A 25,342-nucleotide genomic window follows, 5' to 3' on the forward strand; every position below is an offset into this window, starting at 1 on the left:
ATGTACCCAACTGACACTAAGTAGAAACATTATTTTTCATACAATACTGTTCTTGTTAAATTATCCTAGGTTTTATAGTTTGCTGTCCTATTTAGTCACTGGTGTTGTTTTTTGTTATAAAATATTTTGTCAGTACTGGTCAGAAATGTCGCACTCCAAAAATGTAATTAATCCTTATTCTCTGCCGGTTTCTCAAATTAAGGTGAAGCAACTACTATGAAGTAAAGAAAGGAACAGTGAAGGCTATAACCAACTGTCATTGCTTGGATTTTTTCCTGACAACATGGATGCTACTGGATACTCGGAAATGCTAAAACAAGTGGTAGTTTAACGAGAAAACATCCAGACGTTTCCCTCTACCACCACTCTCCATCTGCTTTTCCTGTTTAACCTGGTATGGTGGTATTTGCCCTTATGCTTAACTGTGTTGCTAGTATAAACATTGTGCTTCTTCGGTGTTCCATCATGGAGCACCGAAGCTTCTTCATGGACAGGAATTATAAACTGAAGTTACATAACCTGAAGCTGTAACTTGATCATTGTCTTTATGAATTTAGCTGTGCTGTTGTATAGTACAGATTCCAAGCTTTATTGTGAGTCTACACGATTAAGTGAAAATTGCAAATGAGAGGATGAATGGGTTTTGATCTGAAATTTTGTTATAAATAAAATAAAGCCATGGAAGTGAGTAGTGGTTGTCTTTAGGAAGTGTTCATATAAATCAAGTTTCTCCCACTTATCACTTGTTGGATTGGGGACGTAAAAGAACTATTCTAGGATCTTTCAGTTGGTCTTTCACTCCTGCCTCAAATCACTCTTCTTTCTTGTCCAAAATGTTTTCATTTCTGTCTGTGTGAGAACAGTCATGGGTGACTGAGAATCTACACCAAGTCCCTAACAGTCAATCAACAGTGACATTGTGACCCTTCAAATCGGTTGTTCTCAGAAAGCATTGCCAATGAACGTAGAGTGTGAGCAGCAGTTTGCTATAAAGACACAAATAGTTTGGACTCACGATAAAGCTTTGAATGTCATTTAGCCATATCCCATAATAACTGCTTCATTGTAAACAATGAGAGACCATCACAAATCACTGAAATCAGCTTTGCCTTTATGCTAGACTGACTTCAAGGGTCTGACAAAGATAAAAGGTACAGAAGTTTTCGTCTGGCATGAGTCAGAAAGCATTTGCACTCGACAACGAACTTATGAGCCTCAATGTTGTTGTAGGATGAATGTTCTTCCACACTGAGCCAAATTTATGGGTGCCAACACGAGCTGTAATATCAAGGACAGTGCCATGCAACAGACACTGTTGTCACCAGAGGAGGTTTTGAAGGTGGTGGTGGTGTTATACTCTAGGCAAGTGTGTATAGTCAATACAAAACTGCCCTACCCTTTGTGAATGGTAGTGTACAAACCAAAGGTACCTGAATAACCTCATTAGTCCAGTCACTGTACCTCTCCACGACCAAAACAGACTGGATTTGATGCGTATGGATAATAATGCCTCAACTCAATGAAGGAGACAATAAAAGACTCATATCAATCAATCAATCAATCAATCAATCAATCAATCAAATTTTATTTGTATAGCACATTTCAGCAGCAAGGCATTTCAAAGTGCTTTACATCATAACAAACACAGAATCACAATGCAATATAGAATCAATCATTAAGTCAAGTTACATCAATAAATTTGTAATTGATTACATTTCAAATAAAATTCTAAACAGGTGGGTTTTCAGTTGAGATTTAAAAGAAGTCAGTGTTTCAGCTGTTTTACAGTTTTCTGGAAGTTTGTTCCAAATTCGTGGTGCATAGATGCTGAAAGCTGCTTCTCCTCGTTTGGTTCTGGTTCTGTGGATGCAGAGCAGAACCAGAACCAGAAGACCTGAGAGGTCTGGAAGGTTGATACAATAAAAGCAGATCTTTAATGTATTGTGGTGCTAAGCCGTTCAGTGATTTATAAACTAACAACAGTATTTTAAAGTCTATTCTTTGAGCTACAGGGAGCCAGTGGAGGGACTTTAGAACTGGTGTTATGTGCTCTATCTTCCTGGTTTTAGTGAGAACGCGAGCAGCAGCATTCTGGATCAGCTGCAGCTGTTTGATTGATTTGTTGGACAGACCTGTGAAGACGCTGTTGCAATAATCAATACGACTGAAGATGAACGCATGGATGAGTTTCTCTAGATCTGGCTGAGACATTAGTCCTTTAATCCTGGAAATGTTCTTCAGGTGATAGAAGGCCGACTTTGTAACTGTCTTTATGTGGCTCTGGAGGTTCAGGTCAGAGTCCATCACTACTCCCAGGTTTCGGGCCTGATCGCTAGTTTTCAGTTGTAATAACTGAAGCTGTGCATTGACTCTAGATCGTTCCTCTTTAGGTCCAAAAATAATAACTTCAGTTTTGTTTCTGTTCAGCTGGAGAAAGTTTTGGCACATCCACACATTTATCTGTTCTAAGCATCTGTTCAGTGATTGGATGGGCTCTCATAGAGGGTTGACTGTTAAACAATTAAAGATGTATCTATAATATTGAAAATCCAATCAGTCTCATGAATTGTATTGTTTATTTCAGTCTCAAATCTATCAAGATCAATCTGAAAGGTATATTCTATTTTTGAGTGAGCCATTTCATAAATGTTAGAAAGTAGATATAAATATAGCTCAATATTTCAATTAGAAATTATTACATTTGAAATATTTACTGAATGAGTGAAAAGATGTAGCATTTGGTAATGTAATGTAATGTAATCTAATGTATACTTTTATGACAGTGGATTTCTCTAATTCGTTGTTCATTATTTGCAGATTCATTTATTTGCATATTTATTCTGAAGAACATAACATCAATTATTTGCAGAAAAAAATCTTATTCATTCCAGAGAAAATGCAGCTTTGGAAGATGAAACACTGAGGCTCAATGCTACTTGATGTGCTATTGGCAAATATTTGCAAAGCAGCCAATCAAAAAGTGCCATTAATTTTCCTTGGCACTGATTGGCTGTATTCTGAATAGGGCAGATAAGGAGGAGCTTGCACATTAGCTTCTAACTATTCTTTACTTTGTAGCGTAGTTCAACATTACTAGCGTAGTTTGTTTGTTGAAGTATTTTAACTAGAAGTTTAAGTATTAAGTCAAAACATTATTGTTTTAGAGAGAAGTGGTTTATTATGTGAATATGTGTGGTAATGTGTGTAGATCTTCCCATCTATTGTTCTATAGTATCTCACCTAACCAGGCAGGTATTCATAAAGCAATAACTGACAGAGTGTTTGGCTATAAATTCCTTATTGTCAGGTGGTTCTTCTTATTTGGTCATTTGGGTTAAGATAAAGAGCTATTCATAACACACAAACAATATTGGTTCTGGGTCTGTCAGAATTATCAAGAAGGATGCTTTGGTGCGAGATATTTTTGGCAGTTCATTCATATTCACATTACGATGAACCACTCATACCTCCAACATTCAGCATTGTGCTTCTTTCCGTTGTAGCAGGTAAAACTTTACTAGACAAAGGAGTTCAAATATGTTAAAATAAAAAGTTTACAAAATAAAGAGTTTGTGCTCTTGAACCATCATAACTTAATTTTATTGATATGTAATTCTTCACATATTATGAAACAATCAAATCTTGTTTAAAGTTAGCAGTGAGTGAGAGAAATTTATTCAATTTTAGCAAGTAGTATTGCACCATGTCCCAAAATCCCAACCAAATAAAATATCAAAGAAAAACAACACTTCTCTTCTTCAGTTAAATCATAAAGATGAAACAAAGACAAACAAATACACCCACATGAGACCTTTCAGTAAACAAATGCAACTCAGCAGCAATTATTTTGTTCTGGCAAAAGACTTGGAGTTTCTCCTGTGTTAAAATATATCTTGTAAATATAATGAATTCTCCATGCACTTTTGATATTTGACAGCAACATTTTTCTGTAATATGTTTCAGATCAGAAAACTTTGAACATTTCTAGAAACGTGCATATTTTGAAGAGTTGTAGCCTGACTCTTTGGAGGAGGCGAGTAGCATAGGTAAGCCAGTTGCTGGGTCTTTCCTACAACGATCCAGAGCTTGTTTGTAGTTGATCTTCTCGTTTGTTATAGGGTCCACAATATCTTTGATATAGGCTGTTTCGGTTTGGATGTTCCTTGCAATAGAATTGTCAATCATTTTGGATCCAAGGGCATCTATGAGGGTGACTCTACGACCAGTGGCAGGATCTACCAGCCCCCCAGTCAGGTGTTGTGCCTCCATGTATCGAATTGCTGACTCTTTTGGCGTCCAGCCTTTCTGAACAGCTTCTCCCACAGACAAACACTCTTTGGTCATGGGGTCTTCAACTCCAGTGAAAGCTTTCTCTGCATTAAGCAGCCGTTGGAGTTGGCTGTCCTCGATAAGGCCTCTTTGTGCCGCCTTGCTAACTTTGCATCTTTCTTTGTTGCTGATGTCAGTGATGCCACCTGTTGCTGCTTGAGCCTCCAGCAGTCTTTGGGCAGTGGCAGGGTCGATCAGTTTGCGCAAGGTGGCATTGCGGATTGTAAAGCAGGTGTCTGTATATGTATCCATTATTCCAGCAATTGGCTGTGTTTCCGTAGCAGTGGTAAGGTCTAATGATGGAGATTTTGCAGATGAATTTGGTGTTTGGGTGACTGAGGTGAATTTGGGTTGCTTGGTTTTGTCACCTGCAACAAGAAGGGCAAATTCTGAGATAGGAAGTTTGCCTTGTTTGTATTGTTGCAGATCATCTTTTGTTAGCCTTCCTTCCTTGATAGCATCTTTGATAGAGTACTGCTTTCCACTCTTGCGATCCAGCAGCACAGATGTTTCTCCATCAGGACCCTTGGACGTTATCTCTTCCCAGTCACATTCTAGTTCCTGCAGATGAATGTACTGCTGGCGATCAATGAGGCCCCCAAGGTAGGCATCATAAGGAGACATGTCTTTACCAGTATCTGGATCCAAAATGGTGATTTTGGTCGAGACATTGGTTTCTTTGGTCCTTGTCTCTGCCTGTTCCTCTTTCTGCAGGTACATCAAAATCTCACGAATTGTGCTGTCTCGTTCATGAATCTTATCTTTCTCGTCCAAGATCTGTCTCTCCAGTTGCTGGACATCTGACTCCATCTTAACGCTCTTCTGCCTGTTCATCTGTGTTCTTTCAGTCATCAATCGACTCTGTTGCTGGAAAGAAAGGCTTGTGTCGTGTTTCTTTGCTTCAAGAGTTCTGAGTTCTTGGGTGAGGTTGTCGTTTTCCCTTACTAGAGTATCTTTGTTCATACTAAGATTTGTCACTTCTCTTGAATTGTTAGATTTGGTGCTCATCAAGAAATTTATTTTGTCATTGAGACGCCTGATTTCATCCTCCAAGTCTTGTCTGGCAAATTTGTTCTGAGACACCTGCTCCCTGAGACGATCCCTCTCAGCTTCAACAGCCTGATCTTTCTCCACACGAACAACCTCCTTATACACCGTCTTTTCACCTGACTTCTCTTTCTGCAGAATCTCAAGCTTTACAGTGAGATTACGAATTTCCCTCTGAATACGTAGGATATCATGGGTTTCCTTGTCCATGTCAGACCGTAAACCATTTGTCATCCTTTCCAGTTTTGGATCTCTTTCAACCTTCAGCACTTCCTCAACTACTATGCTCTCCTCAACAGGAGGTGGGGCATTTTCCAATTGTGTGATGCGTAGTCGGATCTCTCTAAGTTCAGATTCAGCTTGGATCCTTTTTTGGTGCTCATCACTCTCTCTTATGATGCGCTCCTTGTCTTCCAACTTTGTTCTTAGTTGCTGTAACTCCAGATCCAGCTGACGTCGTCTTGTTACTTCTTCATCCAGGTTTCTGCTAAGCCTGTCATGCTCCATTGCTTGTCTTGGATCCTTTTGAAGCCGTACAACCTCCTGCATCACAACTTTCTCTTCAGGTTTCTGTCTCTCCAAAAGGAGGAATTTGTTTTGAAGGTCAAAAACCATCTCCTCAATGCTTCGCCTCAGCTGTGCTTCATCCCGCACTTTTTTTTGCAAGCGTTCAGCTTCCTTCTCCAGCAGTGGATCTGGCTCATACTTTATTAATTCTCTGTTGACCAGTTGGGTCTCTATCTTTGACTTTTCTGCCTTCCATTCATCTCTTTCTTTTTGCAGCTGTCTAACCTGGTCTTCAAGAGAGGTACACTGGCTGTCTAGGCGGTTCACCTGATCATTTAACCTCTGGATCTCTCGCTCGTTTTCAGGGCTTCTTTCTTCTTTCACCACCTCTTGGGTAACCTCTTTGAATTCTACTTTGGGTTTCTCTGAACGAAGGGCATTCAGATCAGTGTTGACCTGCCTGATCTCCTTTTCCAGATCCGTACGTTGTTTATTCGAATCCTGTATTTCTTTGCGGAGGCGCACGATTTCTACCTCTGTATTTGGGTCAATCCTGTATATCTCATTTACAATTTCTTTTATCTCAATTCTTGGCTTCCAGTCTTGAACTTCTCTGTAACGCTTGTGTAGCTCGATCACTTCTTGGGACAAAGAGCTATTTCCAACTCTCTCATCCTCCACAACTGTTCGCAGCTTAGCTGACTCAGTAATGAGGTCAGGGTCTTGTTCAATCTTTTTAACCTCCTTAACAATGACTTTAGGCTGAATGTTGGGGATCATTCTTTGAAGCGCATTGATTTGACTTCTTGTCTGAAAGATTTCATCATTGAGGAGCTTGCACTTGTTGTTCTCATCAGAAATGTCATTCTCAAATATTTTTAATTCTTTCAACATCTGTGGATCTTGTTCTACTTTAACCACTTCCTTCTTAACCACTCTCTCCTTGATAGTTGGTCTCTTCTGCTGGAGGATAGAAACTTCTGTCTTCATTTGGATCTGCTCTCCATCTTTTACTCTGATCTCATCTCTCATCCTTGCTATTTCATCTCTTATCTTTGCAGCCTCTACATCCAGCTGTGGGTCTTTTTCAAACTCAGTCACCTCTCTAGTTAGCAGTTTAGGGGTTTTGTTATTAATGGTTTCCTCCAGGACAGTGATTTTCTTGTTCAAGATCTCAACCTCTGCCTGGGTGGTGGTCCGCTTCAGGGCCTCTTGATTGAGAATTTTACTCAATTCAGCCAGATCAGCTTGCAGTTTAGGATCCCGGTAGTATTGCAGTACTTCTTTCTCCTCAACACGTTCCACTCCTCTGCGGCTCTTAAGTGACATCATTCTGGTTTTGTAGGTTTTTAGCTCTGTCTGAGCATGGGTTGTCCTCTCCTTCTCTTCCTCTAGTTCTTTAAACAGACTGTCTAATTTAGAGGCATTTTTTTGCTGGTTTTCAAGCTGCACCTGTTGCTGTGCCACCATTTGAACTTTCTCTTCACTCTGCGATAGAAAAGGCAAATTTTTTTATATGTAAACACTTTATGATTTTATTTTCAGCTTAGCTTTAACAAGCAGTTACAGTTTCAAGAGTATAAATGTTTTTTATGACTGTACCTGTGAAATTAAATTCTTTGCTAAGTCCATCTGTTTTTGCCGTTGAATGTTTTGCGATGTTGCTTCAGCATAACGTTTTGTCAGATTTCTTTCCTGTAACAAAAAAGTTTTTCAATAAAAAACTTTTTTAATAAAAAAAAAACATTGTGGTAAAACCATATATACCTCTTTGTCGACAGCGTCACAGAGTGTGAGCATTTGGGGCTTCTTTGGAACGGCTGTGCCAGCTTGTTCAAGTGTACCGTTGTATTTGTCAACATCAGCCTCATACTCCTACAAAGACAAAAAAGATTAACATTATAACTTATTCATTTCTTAGCATATCAAATTATTAATAACATAAACAGTAAATATTAAATACTGTATTTTCTGTTTTGTTCTTACATTGAGTAGATTCTGCAGGTCTTGAGAGAGGTCAGCCACTCTTTCCATGTCCTCTTCCTTCCGCTTCAGGTCATCCACCACTCGCTACAACATAAATCACAAATTCAGTTCAATTCTATTATATAGCACCAAGTCACAACACATCATCCTACTAGCCTGTCTGAAAATTTGCCTAACAGATCTCAAAAAGGAATGAAATCATGTCCCAATCTAAAGACAATCAAAAATGAAAAAAACTGAGTCACTAAGATTGATCAGTCTGGAAAGGGTTACAGTGACATTTCTAGGAATTTGGAACAAAAGTGAACCACTTTCAGAGCCTTTGTTTACGAACAAACAAAACATGGACAGTGGTAAAGGTTTCCAGGAGTGGCCATCTTACCACTTCTGGTAAGATGTGCTAAGATGGTACGGTAATTCCTGGGAGCTCCCAGGAATTACCTTAAAAATACATCAAACAGGAGGTCAGAACAACAATGCAGAAAAGAACAATGATCAAAACCTTAAAAACAAATCCACCTCTTCTGGCTCAGAAAAAAAGAGACTGCTTTGGAGTGATTTATGCTGGAGATGCAGATGTTTAATCAGCTTATTTCTCTGATGTACAGTATGTATCAAAACAACTCCGCAGAGTTGGCTAAAATTGGGCTGTTTTTAGGTTTAGGGGGCAATAGTTTTGGACATTGTTTTACCCTTAACAAATGAAATTATCATTTGAAAATATTTTTTTTATTATTATTTATTTTTGGAAAGATAATAAGCGTTGTATTTACTTTCAGATAAATAAACAAAAAAAGAAAGCATGATCAGGTAGCTCACTCTACTCCTGCTACTGTTACTACCCTACCTTTGCATGGTTCACATCTCGCCTCACCTTTTGGGAGCTCTGCTTGGCAGTGAGCTGGGACAGATCATCGCTGGAGTTTGTCTGATTTGTCGGCAGGTTGTCCAGGAAGGAGTTGAGGGATTGGCATGTGTTCTGGAAGTCCTTGTGCTTAGCTGAAGCTTCTTGTAGCACATTTTCCCTAAGAAAAGAACAACAAGTGTAAGTTGTGTTAACTTCTGCGGAGTCATTTAGTCACTTAAGGATGTATGTTTACATTATGTATTATGTTAAAGCAGTGGTTCCCAAAGTGTGGGGGGCGCAGTGCCATTACAGGGGGGGCGCGGGAAGCAGTATGGATGAATGAAAAAAAGAAACCAGTTGCACAAAGGTGTTTCACTGTAAAGACGGTTTGTAGTTTGTTTTGTTGCAACCTGAAGTGTGAAATAAACTTCAGTGGAGTTTGAAAACAAAATATATGTATTGGTTTATGTCTGGTTGAACAAGGTGTGCGCCCATTTGATTTTTATTTTCTTTTTTGAAGGGGATTTTATTGTAATCCATATGGGGGGCCCAGAAAATCTTTGGGAACCAGTGTGTTAAAGTAATTACCGGACCTTTCCTTCAGCTGGTTGGCGACATTTGTGTAGCGACTCTGCAGCTGTTTGACATCATTCCTCTGGCGCCGGATGTCAGGGCAGTACTCCTGGTGGTTTTTCTGCAGGGAGCTGCACAACTTCTCAGTCGCCTCCAAATCCTGATTCAGCTTTATCATGTCATCCTGGGCAGCTGCCACAGACCGCCGCTGGCGCTGAGCACAGCAAAGACGACACTCCAGTTAAAATATTTCTCAGGATAAAGTTTTGTACTTCTCAACACGTGTTTGCATGATTTTACTCACCTGAACATCCTCAGCTCGGGCTTGAATTGCATTTGGTATGTCAGGAATTGGACCATCTGCACTCAGGTTTCTCTCGAAACCAGACACAAGACCGTCGACCTTCTGTATTTGATTCTCCAGGTTAAGAGACGCATTTGCTCTGATAAAATAGAGGAAACATAGATGACGTCTAGGGCAACAAATCAGAATGTAAACTTGAGAATCAAATAGATTTTGTTATATAAAAGCTGTCAAATTTAGCACCACCCAGCACAAATTTACGTTTTTAGTTCATGTGATAATCACAGATAAGATTGTTTCAATGTAATTATAATAAAGTCACATTTTTGTGAAGGACATGTTTTTCAAATCATCACAGTTTTAAACACTACGTTCAATATCCAAAACAACTGATAAATTACAATACAGCTGAAGATGTAACCTATTTATTAGCACTTATAGCAGTTTGAGTCTCTTCAAACTACAAGCAGATAGTTCTGTGAAACCACTGTTTGTCAGCATGTTCCTTAGGTAAAAATAAGAAAGACTTTGGAGAAATTCAATGTTGTTAGCTTTTGTTGCTGTTGTTAGCTAGCATTGCAACCACACTCACCTCTTGTGGGGCATCATTCTCATATCGTACATATTCAACTTACTTGTTTTACAAACTATTTGAATTTTGAACTTCATATCAAATATAATTTCTCAAATGTAACGTTATTGGTCATTAGTTCACTAATAGCTATCTTATCATAACTAATATTAGCTAAAAAAAAAACAAATTAATTTGGTTATACCTGTGTGTGTGTTAGGTTACTAAGAATTAAGTAGTGTAAATCACTAAAAAATTAATTGCTAATATCTAATTTCTTGTTCCAACAGTTTTTATGAAAAATAATTACAGTGTCTAAACTCTAAGCAGAAGGATGAAACTTGAACCCAGCATTGTCTCCTCCATCAATTTAGATCTTCTCTAACATTTTTAAATGTTGACATGAATCACTTCTGCTTGTCTCATGAAGTGTTGGTTTTGAATTGCTTCTTCATAAATAAGCTAAATTGGATTTATTGAATGTACCTTTTATGCAAGTGTTTCCTTATCTTTAGAAAAGACTTACTTTTTATTGTAGAGATCCGCCAGCCTGGCCAGGTTGTCGTACTTGTCATTGGCGGCGCTGAGTTTTTGCGGGAGTCCAGAAGAAGCCCCGTTGGGATCTTTGGACAGCAAAGGCTGCAGGTTAGCCTGGGCTGTCTGTCTCTGCTGCTCCAGAGCGTTCAGCGCCTTGGCAGCTTGCTGTATAAAGCAGTTAGTTTTAACATTAATTAATGACAGATCAGATATCAGATCATCTTATCTATAAAACTGTAAATTCTATAAACACTTTACAAAGAAAACAGATGTAGATCATTGGGTGTAAATGCACGCTGTCATGATTTTCAGGTGTTGGGAGTGGTAGTTTCATTTGTGTTTTTGGTTTTCTTTTTTTTTATATATTTACCCAAATCTGGTCTTAGTTGATTTCTCTTTGTGTTTACTTCTTGGATTATTAATATTAGTTAATTACTGTTTCTTTATGTTTACTTTTTAAGTTAGTTTCAGGGGTTTCTCCCTTTCCCTCACCGTTATTTTATCTCTCCCTTCATCTGGCTGCCAGTATGCTTCCTGTCTCAGCTGTTTTAAATCTCCTCATTTCCTCTTCCTCCCGCTGCAACTACTCACCTCTGATTAAGTCTTCAGGTTTATTTGTATATTCTCCAGTTCCACACCAGTATAGTTAGTGCTCAACTAATGCACGTAATTTAATTTGTCATTTTCTTTTAACTCACTGCTGGATTATTCTGGTGTTTCCACTATGTTCCCATGTGGGTCTACTCCAATAATTTCCCAATTCTGGGACGAATAAGTACATCTTATCTTATTTTTACCACGCCCTGTATACCTCCAGTGAATAGTTCTTTAACCAAATCCTTTAAACATGACATGATTCTATACCATGTTTATTTATTTTAAGTGTTACAATCAATAAAAATATGCAATTATAATGGTGTGAATTATGATTTTTTTTCTCCCTGCTTTTATTCTAAACCTCGAAAAAGGAAAAGAGAAACCATTGAGTGAAAGCTCTCTAATGAAACCAGTGACCAGGACTTCATTCCCACTGAAACCATCAGTGTTTGTGTCGACTCACCTCCTGCTCTCTCAGCTTCTTGGCCAGATCTCCAGTCGGGTCGGTGCAGCTCACTGGGGTTCGCAGACGGCTCAGCATGCCCTGCTCCATGTTGGCGAGGTCAGAGTCCAGCTGGTTCAGCTGCTGAGCCACACCTGCCAGTTTGGGGTCTAATGGAGCTGAAGAAACTGGAACTGAGCGAAGAAACAGTGAAGTTATCCTCTGATTGATCTGATTTCAGTGGAAACTGAGGCGTTGTTCACAGATTAAACATCTGAATCATGATGGTAAGAAGTGAAAGACAAACACCTGACTGTTGAGCTCGAGAGATTTCTGACTTATTATTCTTCAGGGACGCTGCCAGAGCTGCTCTCCTTCTCTTGGTTTCTGCAAGCTCACTGCCCAAACTGATGAGACAAGAACAAAACGTAGAGGATGGTAAAATGGAGAGGATGGAGAGCGGTAAAACCAGCTGGCCAAACATGGCGGTGCTCTGCTTGGGTTGCTAGGTAACAGCGCAGTACCCATCGACTGTGACTCAACATTCAGAAGGTTTTTGAAACAGCTCGTTTTCTAGACGCCAAGAACCATCAACCTATTGCCACAAAATGGTTGGTTGGTTTTTGCAAACAGTTGAAACCCAAATGGAAGCATAAAAACATGCAAAAAGTGAATTTTGCGTATCAGATCCCCTTTAAATATAGTGCAGCTTTCCATTACTTACAGGTTAACATTATCAATGGCATCTGGGTCAGGAGGTGGGATTGTGAAACAAACTCCAGGGAAGGTTTTAGTTGCTCCATCAGAAGAAATAACTTTCCAGTTGTTGTTGTCAGAGAAGGATTTCAGGGTAAATTTTTCCTCTCTTGAAATAGAACCCTACACAGCAATAAGATGGAAACGCACTGTAAAACACAGCTCATGAACTGTAAAGATGTTTTTAATCCACTGTTTTGAAACTACTGAGGTATTTGAAGGAGGTCAGGGCTGCACCTTGTCAGTCTCCCAGTCGCACAGGGACACCACTGTGATGGGTTTGTTGGTGGGAGTGCGGCGCAGCTTCAGAGGAGGAATAGTTGTACTCCTTCGCCTCAGGTCGGCCAGTTGCTGCTCCGCAGTGTGGACAGAATTTTCCTCCACCTGGAGAGAAACAAAACCACATGAAAATCCAGAGGAAGAATGTCCTAATCCAATCCTAATCTGTGTCTTCTGAGGTGGCCCTGTCATATGGCAGTAAGCTGGTAAGACAGATGATTTTTGGTTGCTAATTCTTCGCTCAGACATTATTTACTTGTGTTCATTTTTAAGCCTAATGTTATCCTTTTCTTTGAGTGCCTTCACATTCCTTCACGCCACAAAATGCATTGTTCATTTTAGCTCAGATTTCTAAAGAAGAAATCTCTACTGGTGCTAGAAAAGCCAAAGCATGTGCATCCCTGTTTGTGTTATTCTAGGATTCTCAGGCATCCAGGATAGGGCTTAAACAATTAATCAGATGAATCGATTATTTAAAAAGTTGTCAACTCATTTAGTAAATGATTAATCATTAACTGGAGTATACAAGCTAAGAACATAGCTGATTTCTGGAAGAACAGCACACTCAGAGAAGCAATTAAACCAAAACTGTATGAAATAATAAATAAATTTTGCATTTAAGATTTAAAAAACCCTTCTTGGTGCGTAAATATGTTCTACCCAAAACTCCTCAAGTGTCATAACTTTAGCTTCATCCAATTCAAATTCTGTAAAGAAAATCTATTTTCTTTCTGTCAAGTTATTAATTGGTTAATTAAACAACAATCAATAGATCAGTCTTACAATTCATTTATGCTAAGTCAAGCAGAAATAGCAGAGGTTTTGACGTTAGATGTAATTTATAGCTGCAGATGCATCCTTTGCTACAAATGAAAAAACGTACACTAAAGGAACGCTAAGTTTTGCATTTTAGGTAAAATGTGTGTTTATCTTCAAAAACAAGAGAAGAAGTCCAGTTGCCTTTTACTTGGACATCTTTTATTCCCACCAACACTAATGTAACAAAGATGAGTTCCACTGGCAGATTATTTCACTTACAACAAAAGATATTTCTTATGATATTAGTAAAGTAATCTCACAATGGAACTGGCACTTTTTCCCCCATCAATATTAATGAATTGTTTCCTTAAAGCAAGCTCCTATATCTGTCTGAAAAGTTAGTTTTGTCCTGTTTTAAGATTTTTGCACCAGAAACTAAACAAAAACACTTAGTAAGGTTTTGTGTTTTTGCAGTGGTTAGGAAGTAAATGAATGTACAGCAGTATAAAGTATTTGCACATGTACATTCACAATGACAAAGATAATTCCTTTTGATATTTGACGTCAATGTTGGTGGCAGGTTTGCGGGACAAGCTAGAACAAGTAAATACAAAACAGCTTTAGTCACATTAAGTAAGTCTCAACCCTCTTTCTTCTCTCACTGTCTTACCTGAAGCTGCAGCAGCGACTCGATGTTGCTCTTCGTCTTTACAGACTCTGGACTCGTGGTGCTGTTGAGTTGACTCAGTGTCTCTGACAGCTTCTGAGAGTCCATTTGGTACTGGAAAATGGACATTCACTTGGTATCACTTATAAAAACAAGCTGGACAATTAGGACGTATGTCCATGTGTACACTGTAAAACATTTGAGCAGCATTTAGTTGTGTCTGATATCTTCTACTCTTTAAGTCAAATAAATTTAGCCAGTTTTAGATTTTGAACCTAAACATGTGACTTTGTGAAAACTGTGTAAGTTGTGTTGAAGTTTTATTAATTTTGTCAAACCTCCAAGAGTTGAATAAACTAGAGTTTTTAGGTTAGCACTTTAAAAAACTGAAAGAAGAAAAAGACAGGAGTGGGAACTATTTCCCAGAATGCTTAGCGGCTTGTTTCTGAATCATGAGATGGAAGAGCGTTACATTGATCTGACTCTTGTGTTTTATTAAGGAAAATGTTTATTTTAAACCTTGAGGATAATGTCCTGTTCACACTAAAATTCATTGTGATGTTTAATAATTAGGTCAGAAATTTTGTTCATGCCATTTGAAACAAGAATTTAAATTATTCTAAAGTAAAATAAGTTGTTATTTAAACTTGATATTGTGAGTAAAATAATAGATAAATGTGGCTCTTTAACCAGGTGAGGGCAGTTTTTTTTTCTTGCATATTGTGAAATAATTATTTGGTTTAAATTGCAGCTTTAAGTCAAAACTCGCAATTGAAGATTAATTAACTTAAAAAACAATGTTTAGACAACTTGTCTCTTGTTGTTAAATCAACTTCATCAACTTTAGATTCTGAGTTAAAACCAAAACAATTTTCTTGTTGACTTAAATTGCATTTTCCAGGCAGCAGGTGGACTTTCATTTTCAAGTTTAACTACCTTCATATGTTTTACAGTGTAGCATGCCCTCCAATATTGTGCTTTTACCAACTTCACTTACCTTATTGAATTCCTGTATATCGTTCAGATGTTCTTCTTGACATATGCAGAGATTCAGGAACTTCTGCCACTCGTTTTTCACAGCTCTGTTTTGGGCCTTAAAGTAAAAATATATTTGGTTTTAATTCTCAGTCAACTTAAAAAGTTTTAATTTAGATAAAATCTTTGGTTTCAGTACCTCTATTAGCTGGCTGGCTGGGTGTTTCAGGGAAATGTATGTTTCACCGTCATCCTCGAGTCTGTTCACTTTGCCCTCGTGATCCAAAAGCTCTTTGTTCTTGAAGTTCTGATTGAAAGAATATTACAAGTCGTTCTCAACATGCAATGCCTTAAAATTAACAGGATGGTTATTTGATTTATATTAGGCAGCCAAGAACCAACACAACAAGCAAAAAGTCTAAAATTACTACAAGACGTTTATGTTCAGTTCAGCAGAAAACACAGACTACTGACCCTTTACAACTACGTCACTAAATAATTTGAGGCGCCATGTTACGTCAGAAGTGAGTATTGAACTGAGCGACTGAAATTGTTTTCAAGGGAGTAGGAACGAGTCTGTCATATCGGAAACCTGACAGATCAGTAAATAGCTTGAGCAGAAATGTCATAGACAATTGTTACTCTAATCTCACCCCTTGTTTCAGTAACAAGTATTCTAACATGTTACTAATTACAATCCAATAATCAAATTAAAGTTATGCATCCATGTAGCATAATGACTGTCATTCCAGGACTGAACACTCACTTTATTATTTACCTCACAACCAGCAAGCTAAATGATCTGGTAGCACACACAGGCTACCAGATTATGATATATTTTATTGGTCAAAAGACATTTGATTATTGGTCAAAATGCATTGATATAAGTTGACTGGCAATTGAACAGGTTCTGCCTCTTACTAAAACCGAAGTAAAAACAGCTAAAAACATCATAAAATAGGACTCAGCAGTTTTAAACTCAATACAGCAGTTTGACCAACAAGTTTTGTTCTTCTTGAACAACTCTCTACATCAGTGCAACAGTTTGATCTACAAAATTAATAAAAATGATACTTTTCACGTCTAACAGACACCTTAGCTCCTCACTGATAACTCAGTCTCGCTTTCCAGCTCTGCATTCAGTTACTTACCAAACATGAGCCATGAAAAACACTGAGGCAAAAAGCCTAAATGTTTTTTTTCCTGTCATTTTCAGCCACAAACATTTACCTAAAATATCTACTGATATGTGTTATTGTCTCTGCCTCCCCCTGACTCTGCAGCCTGATGTCCCTGCATGGATTCATGGATTTACAACAGACACTACAGTAATGTACAGTTATCAGAATGTGAATTAACTAAATATTTAAAAAGTATGTTTTTATCATACAGAATGAGAATTTAAACAACTTAACAATTTTCAGATGTATACATTATTATACATCTCAACTCTATTTACTGTGTAACCCGCAAAAATTTTCACTCATTTATTTTTAAACCTCTCCTCAAGCGCTTTTCTTTTCATGTCTTCTAACCAATTACCCACATAGTGTGGAAATAATGAAAAAAAATATAAAGATATTATAAACAAGCGATATTCATGGCAACATTCCCGACAGACCGTTTACCTCGTTAGCGTCTGACTCCCGCTGCTGCCTCCTCCTGCCTTTATCCACACCACATGATTACCATATATATGTGTATGTATATGTGTCATAAACGGCGTTTCCCTTTACACCCGAGCAGCATTAAAAACGTACAAAAGACAAGATGCTAACCATTTTTTTCCATACATGCTAGGCTACATGACGGCGGTGCATTGTTTCCATGGTTACTAACGGTTAGACTCACACCTTCTCCATAATGCGATGTTTGATCTATTTCTAATAGATCGAATATATATATATATATATATATATATTGTGATCTTGTACAAAGTAAAATCCGTGATTACACCGAGGACTGACAGTTATTATTAACAGCTGCCGTTATGATTAACGGCTGCTATCCATCGCCTCTGTATCTTTCCTTATTAAAATTTCTAAAATAAAATGACAAGTTTGGTTTGCATCCTTTTCTGCTTCTACAGCCGACCACGCAGCACCCTATGACCATTTTTTAAAGTGAAATCAACTAAATAAAAGCGATATTCGGTTAGAAATGTCTGTTTTCAGACTAGCTGTAAAGGAGCACATTGGTTGTTTTGACCTCCGTCATGGTGGAGTGGGCGGAGTTCTGGAGAACGCGAGGCCATGTGCAAAGGGTCAACATATATGAGATATTCAAAAACCCAATTTGTTCCTTTTAACTCAGTCCTGACCTCATACTGCAGGCGAACACCAGAAGGATCCGCCATTTGGTCGCTCCAGTCCTGCTTCTTGATCTTTTCCTGCTCTTCTCCGAGGAAGGTCATCTCCTTGTTGCAGTCTCTCATGTACTGGTAGAGGCTGCTCAGATATTGGCTGCGTAACTTGGATTTTTCCTGAAGGAAAACAGCTTCATTTAAATACTCTCCTTTAACTTAAATAAACATTAATCTTAATCTAAACAAAGCAGCTATACAGCGAATCTCTTAAGCCGTGTACACTCTTAAGTTTTTATGTAATGGCTGAAATAAGCTCAAAAACGTTATGCTTGTTTAATTTCAGAAATATCCAGCCCAATTCAGTTATAAAAATGACTTCAAAAAATTACAAATAAAATTAGAAAGGGTCTATAATCTGGCTGCAAACGTGTGCAGACTCTTAAACTAATCAACCATGTCCTGTCACTTTTAAAGTTTTAACGACAGTTTCCTATGGTATAAGTGGAACCTGTACTTTTTCATCAATATTAAGGAACTATTGACTGAAAACAAGCTATTTATTTCAAGTATGCTAAGATATTTGCACTAAAAATTACACCAAAACTAATTGGTACAAATTTGTGTTTTTGCAGTTTAAATAGAAAATCAACACTCTTGCTCATTTTTAACCTGAATGTGTTTGGTTTTAAAACAATCAACTCACCAGCATAGTGTTATATTGCCTTTTCAATGGCGTGTATTTATCCTGAAAGACAAGGCAGCAGCATGCTGGGTAAACTATCCGTCTCAAAGTAAGACGGAGGAAAATGGAAATGCTTCCTGAAAGTGTGTTTTGGTGCGCACCTTGCTGCCAGCAGAGCTGATGCAGAGCTGTGAGCTGTAAGCCTCCAGCTCTTTATGCAAGATGTTCTGAGCAGCGATCTGCTTCTCCAGGTCCTCCAGCGTTGGGCCGTACTCATCTGAGCTCAGCGCTCTCTGACAGCATAAGCAGCACAAGAACTCAGTCAGTGAATGCTTATTTTAAGCAATACCATTAAACATAAATGGATGTTTCATTTGATGTTGGAGGAAGTGGTCAGAACTTACTTCCTTCTGGGCAAAAACAGGCTCCCAGTTAATTCTGGGCATCAGAGACACGTCTTCAATTTGCTCATATAGCTTTACATATTCAGCTGTGTCCTTTGACCATCGGTTGTGTAGGTCGCGAATGCTGGAAGGAAAAACAAGGGCAAAAAGAAATGTAACGATAAACAAGCAAAATAGACTGGAAAAACAAAAAATCTTAAGTATTTTTTTTCTGATTTCTAAAACAAATATCTTAGTAAAATAAAACCAACTTACTAATGACTTTCAGAAAGAAATTTTACTTTTCTAGTAACTCCTCTAGTTACTAGAAAACTAGTACTCACTTCTGACCACTAGTAAGTTTTACTTTTCTAGTAAGTCGAAAAGTCTAGATGTATTCTAGTAACTAGAAAGTTGTTCTAAGTCAACAATTCCACTTGCAAATTATTTTACTTATAGCAGGGAAAATGTCTTATTTTAAGTGGAACTATCACCTTTTAATCAATATTTAGGAATTATATAGGAATATAGAAATTATACTTAAAACAAGCTGCTATATTTTGCTGAATAGTTACTGTAGTTTAGTTTTGTCTAACTCAAAGTGCACTAAAATATTTGCACCAGAAATTAGACCAATAATACTTAGTAATATTTTATATTTTTGACTGATTTCTATGTGTTCTTATCAAACTGAAGCTCAACAAATTTTCTTTGGTTTTGTCTCATGCACTCACTCGGCCTCAACAGCTGCGACGTGAGGGTAGTTGATCAACCTGAGGTTGCCAATGTCCAGAAACAGCTTCTCCAGCAGGCCCTCTGCAATGCCCAATATTGTATTGATCTCATCCTTGTGCTCGAATTTTTTCTCTTTCTTGTCATTTTCGTTGTCCTGGTGAGTAAAAATAATAATAAAAAAACATAAATTGATTGTGAATGATGAAAAGTTATAATTGCACAGCTTTATGTCGAAGCATGTTTCCCTTCTCACCGCTATCAGCAGTTTTTCAGCCTTGAGGATATTGTTCACCACCTCGTCAGAGTTGCTCTGCATCTTGGCAACCAGCAAATTTGCACTGGTGGACTGAGACCTGCAGACAAGAAGAGTCCAGTTAAACTACAAACATTCAAATTACACCAACAATCACTGATTAAACAGTATCTTATAAATATGCTACATATTTTCTTATGGTTTGTTCCTGTCTTGCAAAGTACATTCAAATGAACAGCATAATTTTATACAGAAAATAATTGTGAATTTCTTTGGTTAAGGATGATTTTTGTCCGAAAGCATTTGTTATAAATAACTTCAGGGAAATAAATTGAACTTTTAAGAAAATCACAAAATATGCTGCAGACCATGTAGTTAAATCTTTACTCAGATCAGTCACCCAACCTCAGACAGAATATTTCAAAGTTTCATGAATGTCTTTGCTCAGACTATGAATATTTTGGATAATTGATCACTTACAGTCTGAACTAAAGTAGTTTATAAAAAGAAAAGACAAATCAGTGTTGTACATTGATAAAATTGCAAAACTAATATATTGGTAATGACCAACTAACATTAAAAGTAATTTGAATACAAACTTTCGTAATGATTTACTGAATAGGTAGTACATTTCATAAAAACTTAAACAATGTTTACATAAATGCACAGGAAAAATCAAATGGTGAGCAGAATCTGCTGGTTTTTAACTTGATTTGAACTAGCCAGCTAAATATGCTAGTGCTAGCAGGTCATTTTACAACCCTGTTTGGTGTGGATGCTATAACTGAGGGAGGAAGACTACACCCTCATAGCTAGGGTATAATTTAGAGGAACTGCTGTTAGTGAAGCTATCTACACTAATGGCTAATTTATGTTAATTGGGGCAATTTAAAATGTGAACTTAGTAATCATTAAAACTTTCAGTCAAGCCTTTTTTTACAGCAAACTCACTGAAACATATTTAGGCCTGATGCAACAAGCAATAAATCAATTAATTGATCGCATGATAAATTAAACAAGCTCAATAATTTCCATGTTTATAAGTTATTGTTTTTCTCAAACTGGATGACAAAAGTTTTCAGTCTGGTGTTTTAGTGTCAACTAGTACGTTTTTTGAAGGGCACGTTTATTTACAGAGACTTCATTACTCATTTTATTTGTTGTTTAATTTATTTATTTTGTATATTTAAAATGTCTTTCAGTTGCAGTGTTAAATGTTTATTCAAATTTTAAGCTTATTAACTTTTGAAAATGTATTCGTGTATTATTGCCTGAAAATTGCCTTAAAACAACAATATTATAATGATTTCCAACTTCTGGGACAATTTATCACCCAGTAAAATTTGCTATTATGGCAATCCCAGACGCAATTCTTCCTTCAGAAAGAATTTGTATAAAAATAATTGATGAATCGTTCGAAACGTTCAACATTTGGAAAAATTCAAACAGTAGAAAAAAGACACCATTTCATAAAGTTTGGTGAAGAATGAGTTTAAATGCTTATTTGCTGCTGTTTTGTGGTTAAACAGTGGGCTATTATTAACCTGAAATTCACATGAAATGTTGCAATAAATCAAGGGAACGCGTCGCCCTAACGTAACCATGGCAACAGAAACCACGGCAACCGGTTTCAGGAAGGAGACAAACGAGCTTCCTTCGTTTCGAGTGTAATTCCTGCCGTTTGTTCCGGCCCAGGAGCGAGGCGCTGTAGAGCTTTCTGTCCCCACTCCCTCTGCGGGCCGGTACCGGTTCCGCTCACTCAGCAGGAAAAGCCGGTATAAAGAACGACGTCGGTGCTGCGCGTCCGTCTCTCCCAGACCGGGCCGATTTTCTCATGATTTCAATGCGACAGAAGTAAGAAGAAAGTGTTTGTGGTTTTCAGAGTTTGGAAGAAATGCTGGGTGACGAAATGGATGACAGTATTCTTTTTTTTAATGTTGCAAATCTGCTCTTAAATCTTAATTTTACCTTAGTTTGAATTTGCATTCTCCTGTTTACCTTCAGCCTAAATTTCTCCATGGTGGGACGACGCAGAATATCTCTATTATATTTTATTCTTTAGTAACAAAGCATAAAAGTCAGATCTTACTCTGTTGTTCTTATGGGAGGCATCTGACAGATTATGTAAACCAAATTTTCATTTCTATCTTATCTTTTGACTGAAATGCTTTCACTCCTTTGTGTTTTTACTTGAGTTTATTTTTCTTCTTTTTCTCTATGCGGCTTCATGTTCAAGTCCATAATAGGTGATGTGGAACAAAAAATAAAATTAGTAAAAAAAAAATCTTTGATGCATGGAGCCAATAAAAAATGTTTTAGTGTAATTTTATAAAAGTGTATCTTTAAGGAGGGGCAGGTGTTTGGCATCCTTGCTAGTTGGATGAGGGACCTAGTGACAGTTCACACCCTCAGATATTGCTGCAGAAACAGTCTACCTAAGGGCTCTTCCTGTCTTCACACAACGTGTGTTTTCCTCAAATACGGGCCAATATAGTCTTTTTCAGGATCCCCCATGATTTCAGTGCAGAGAGTTTACATTTAAAACAGTACAGATTACAGTGAGCCCTTTGTTAAGCTGCTTACACATAATTTCCCATGTTGCCATGTATGTTAGTGTAGAGAAAAATGTGTTTTGTGTGTCTACATGTGTGGAAATTATCATTGTGTGTCACTTTTGACACGTCCCTATTTCTGCTCTCCTGTTCACTAATTCAATTTTGTCTTTTTCTTTCATAAAAAAACTCTGCATATTTGCAAAGAACTTTTCATTTCCTATCAGCTTTATATATATATATTTATATTTTAAATGTCTTCATTGAGAGCAAAGTGTAATCAAACTCAAATCCCTTGTTTTTGTGTTCAAACCTGGTGAATAGTGAATGTATACCGGAATCAGATGTGTGTAGTTAGGAAGCCATTTTGATACTCTATCACTTTATTCTTTTAGACAAATTAATCAGAAAATAATCATGGCATCTATTTTAATTTTACTTTCAAGCAGCCAGCATGCAGAGGTGAGCATCCAGTCAGCGTATCGTAAGATTCAGTGATATTTTTATTGGGTTGCTGTTGTGTTTTCCAATGGCATCATGTCTTCCTACACACTGCAAAAACATAAAATCTTACCAAGTATTCCTGGTCTAGTTTCAAGTGCAAATATCTTAGTACACATAAAATAAGGCAAAACTAACAAGTAACTTTACAGAAAGATACATGAGCTTGTTTTAAGTGTATAGTTCCTTAATATTCATGAAAAAATACAGTTCTGCTGACAGATTAATTCACTTATAACTTGGGTTAAAATGTCTTGTTATAAGTGACTCAATCTGTCAGTGGAACAAACACTTTAAAAATTGATATTAAGGAACAATTTACTTAAAACAATCTCCTATACTGAAAAGTTAATTTAGTCTTTTTTCAAGATTACTAAGAAATTTGCACAAGAAACTAGGCCAAAAATACTTAGTAAGACTTGTGTAAAAAAAAAAGCAACAGGAAAGTATCCAAAATATATAAGGAGACAAGTTGTTCTCAGTTGTTTGATTTAAATCCATGATTAATTAAATATGATATATATATAAAAAAAAACATAAGATTTTGTTGTAGCATTCATGAATGGACGTGGGTGGGAAGTTAAAGTGCCTGAAAGCAGGAGAACAAGACGAGCCGCATAACTGAGAAGGGCTGGTCTGCATTTCTTTAGCTGTAGTAGTTGTGAGGTTAGAAAATCTGGTAGAGCAAACACTCCCTGGTTGGGTTCGGCTCACTTTCCCCTCCTCACCCACAAGGGAAGATTCTTCAATGAATACATTGCAACATTTGTAAAAATAAAAATGTTGGAGTTTTAATTTATTTAACGTCAAAGTGACGCTTGTAGATTGTAGAAATATTTGATTTTGCTAAATCATGTCGTCAGTGGGGACTGTGGTGCAACAGAGAGATAAAACACACACACACACACACACGCACACACACACACACACACACACACACACACACACACACACACACACACACACACACACACACACACACTGGTGTGTTTCCATCACATCTGAGAGCTGATGTCCAGAGATACTCTACACTGCAAAAACACAAAATATATATACTATATATATATATATATGTATATATATAGTATTTTTGTTTAGTTTGTAGTGATTACACTTAAAATAAGTCAAAAATAAAATACAATTAACTTTTTAGCAACATATACTAGCCTGTTTTAAGCCAGGAATTATTAAATAATGACGAAAAAGTACTAGTACTAGTTAGCTGATTATTTCACTTATAACACGAACTAGTGAAACTAGTACTTTTTCATCAATATTGAGGAATTATTTACTTAAAACACGCTTCTAAATGATGCGGAAAAGTTACCTGTAAGTTAGTTTTGTCTTATCTTAAGTGTAATAAGATATTTGCACTACAAACTAAACAAAAATACTTGGTAAGATTTTGTGTTTTTTGACTTTGGAGGTCCTACAACGAGAACAAATTTGCTTCAGTTTGTGTGAAAGCATCATTATTGATTGATTAAAGTTAAATCCATTGTTATGTTCCTGCTGAAATAAGACATACAGAACTAGAGTGTGCAAAACACCAATATACAGTTAAACATCATCAGTGTGAAATACTCAGAGTTACCTGCTTTTATAGACACAGAAATATTAGCTGTATTATTAAAGGATAATATGTTAGTTTTAATGATAACGGATGAAGTTTAGTGGTTGAAGAACGATCATTAAATGATAAAGAAGTGATTAATTACCGGAGAACCAATAATTAACCAGTGGGTGTAGCTGGAGAACCAACACCCACTAAGGAGAAAGGAAAGCAGCCCAGCCCTGTTCACATCACAGCAGGTGGAAACCTTTGTGAGTTTGGAAAGCAGAATAAAAATAATAAAATAGGAACATTTTGTTTCCATCAGAAAACACGCCTCACACTGTTCACACAAGACGACAATCAGTGCCAGCCACTCTCCGTAAGCTGCAGGGATATTTACGCATTACTGCTCAGTTTTTCCCTCACTAATAAATATGTTCAGTGTTTGCAACACAACCGCTGAGGGATTTAAATTTCAGATTAGATATAGAAAGCTTGAAGAAAAGTAAACGGTTGTATTGTTTAGCCTTTCTGAGCCCCATCCCAGAATAAGCTGCAGAAGACATTCCTTACGTGTCCACAAAGGACAGAAGATGAAATATACACAGATATCCTCCATTTCTGCGTTCATCAGTTACCATCCAGAGGAAAAACTCACCTGTTCATCTTGCTGGAGCTCTTTGTGTCCTTTGACTTAAACATCTTGGACATCTCTGAGAGGAAACGTCACCCTCTCTGTCGTACTCCTTCTTCGTCGCTTGTCTTCCTCGCTCTGCGTCTCTCCTCTTCCTCTGGTCCTTCTCAAACAGACTCAGCGGCAGTGTGACACACCAGTCCATATTCGGGGCTTGACGCCGCTGGCTCCTCCCAGGCAGGGTAACAGGTGTGCCAGGTATCAGCCCGGTGCAGGAGGACCAGCCCGACCTGTTCTTCGCTGTCCTCCTTCACGTTTCCTTTTCTCTGAGGTTCTTCAGTCCCTCGGATCTTAGATAGAAAACACAGATCATTAAACCTTTAAGGCCTGATAACATAAACAATAATCAGAAAATTCAGATTTTTCCTTTAAATTAAGTATTATCTGTGTTTCATCGTATAAAAAAAGTATTTTTGACTCACCTTGCTTCTTAAATTAGTTTGTATCGTAATTAATACATCAGACTTTTACATTCATTTAATCATCACCATCAAAAACATCTAAGT

General features: G+C 37.4%; 1 protein-coding gene across 1 annotated transcript; it reads right to left on the reverse strand.

The window, feature by feature from the left end:
• Positions 1–3,578: 3,578 nt before the first annotated feature.
• Positions 3,579–24,943, reverse strand: LOC102229318 (envoplakin-like). The gene is made up of 22 exons (XM_023334282.1): positions 24,801–24,943; positions 19,535–19,634; positions 19,281–19,435; positions 18,568–18,691; positions 18,325–18,456; positions 18,185–18,226; positions 17,497–17,658; positions 15,376–15,483; positions 15,199–15,294; positions 14,205–14,315; positions 12,734–12,880; positions 12,465–12,619; positions 12,050–12,147; positions 11,762–11,934; positions 10,691–10,866; positions 9,594–9,732; positions 9,310–9,503; positions 8,744–8,894; positions 7,870–7,953; positions 7,651–7,758; positions 7,486–7,578; positions 3,579–7,371 (listed from the first exon to the last, which is right to left on the reverse strand). Exons 1-22 carry the CDS (start codon positions 24,851–24,853, stop codon positions 3,985–3,987), a joined length of 5,988 nt encoding a protein of 1,995 aa, XP_023190050.1. The 5' UTR covers positions 24,854–24,943; the 3' UTR covers positions 3,579–3,984.
• Between the last annotated feature and the right edge of the window lie 399 nt (positions 24,944–25,342).

The sequence above is a fragment of the Xiphophorus maculatus genome, chromosome 5 (assembly GCF_002775205.1).
Source record: "Xiphophorus maculatus strain JP 163 A chromosome 5, X_maculatus-5.0-male, whole genome shotgun sequence".
Classification (NCBI taxonomy): Eukaryota; Metazoa; Chordata; class Actinopteri; order Cyprinodontiformes; family Poeciliidae; genus Xiphophorus; species Xiphophorus maculatus.

Coding starts and splice junctions, on each gene's coding strand:
- LOC102229318 (XM_023334282.1), bottom strand. CDS start 24,853: ATGTCCAAGATGTTTAAGTCAAAGGACACAAAGAGCTCCAGCAAGATG. Junction 15,295..15,375: donor CAGCCAGCCAGCTAATAGAG/GTACTGAAACCA, acceptor TTTTACTTTAAG/GCCCAAAACAGAGCTGTGAA. Junction 12,881..14,204: donor AGTCGCTGCTGCAGCTTCAG/GTAAGACAGTGA, acceptor GTTTCTCTCCAG/GTGGAGGAAAATTCTGTCCA.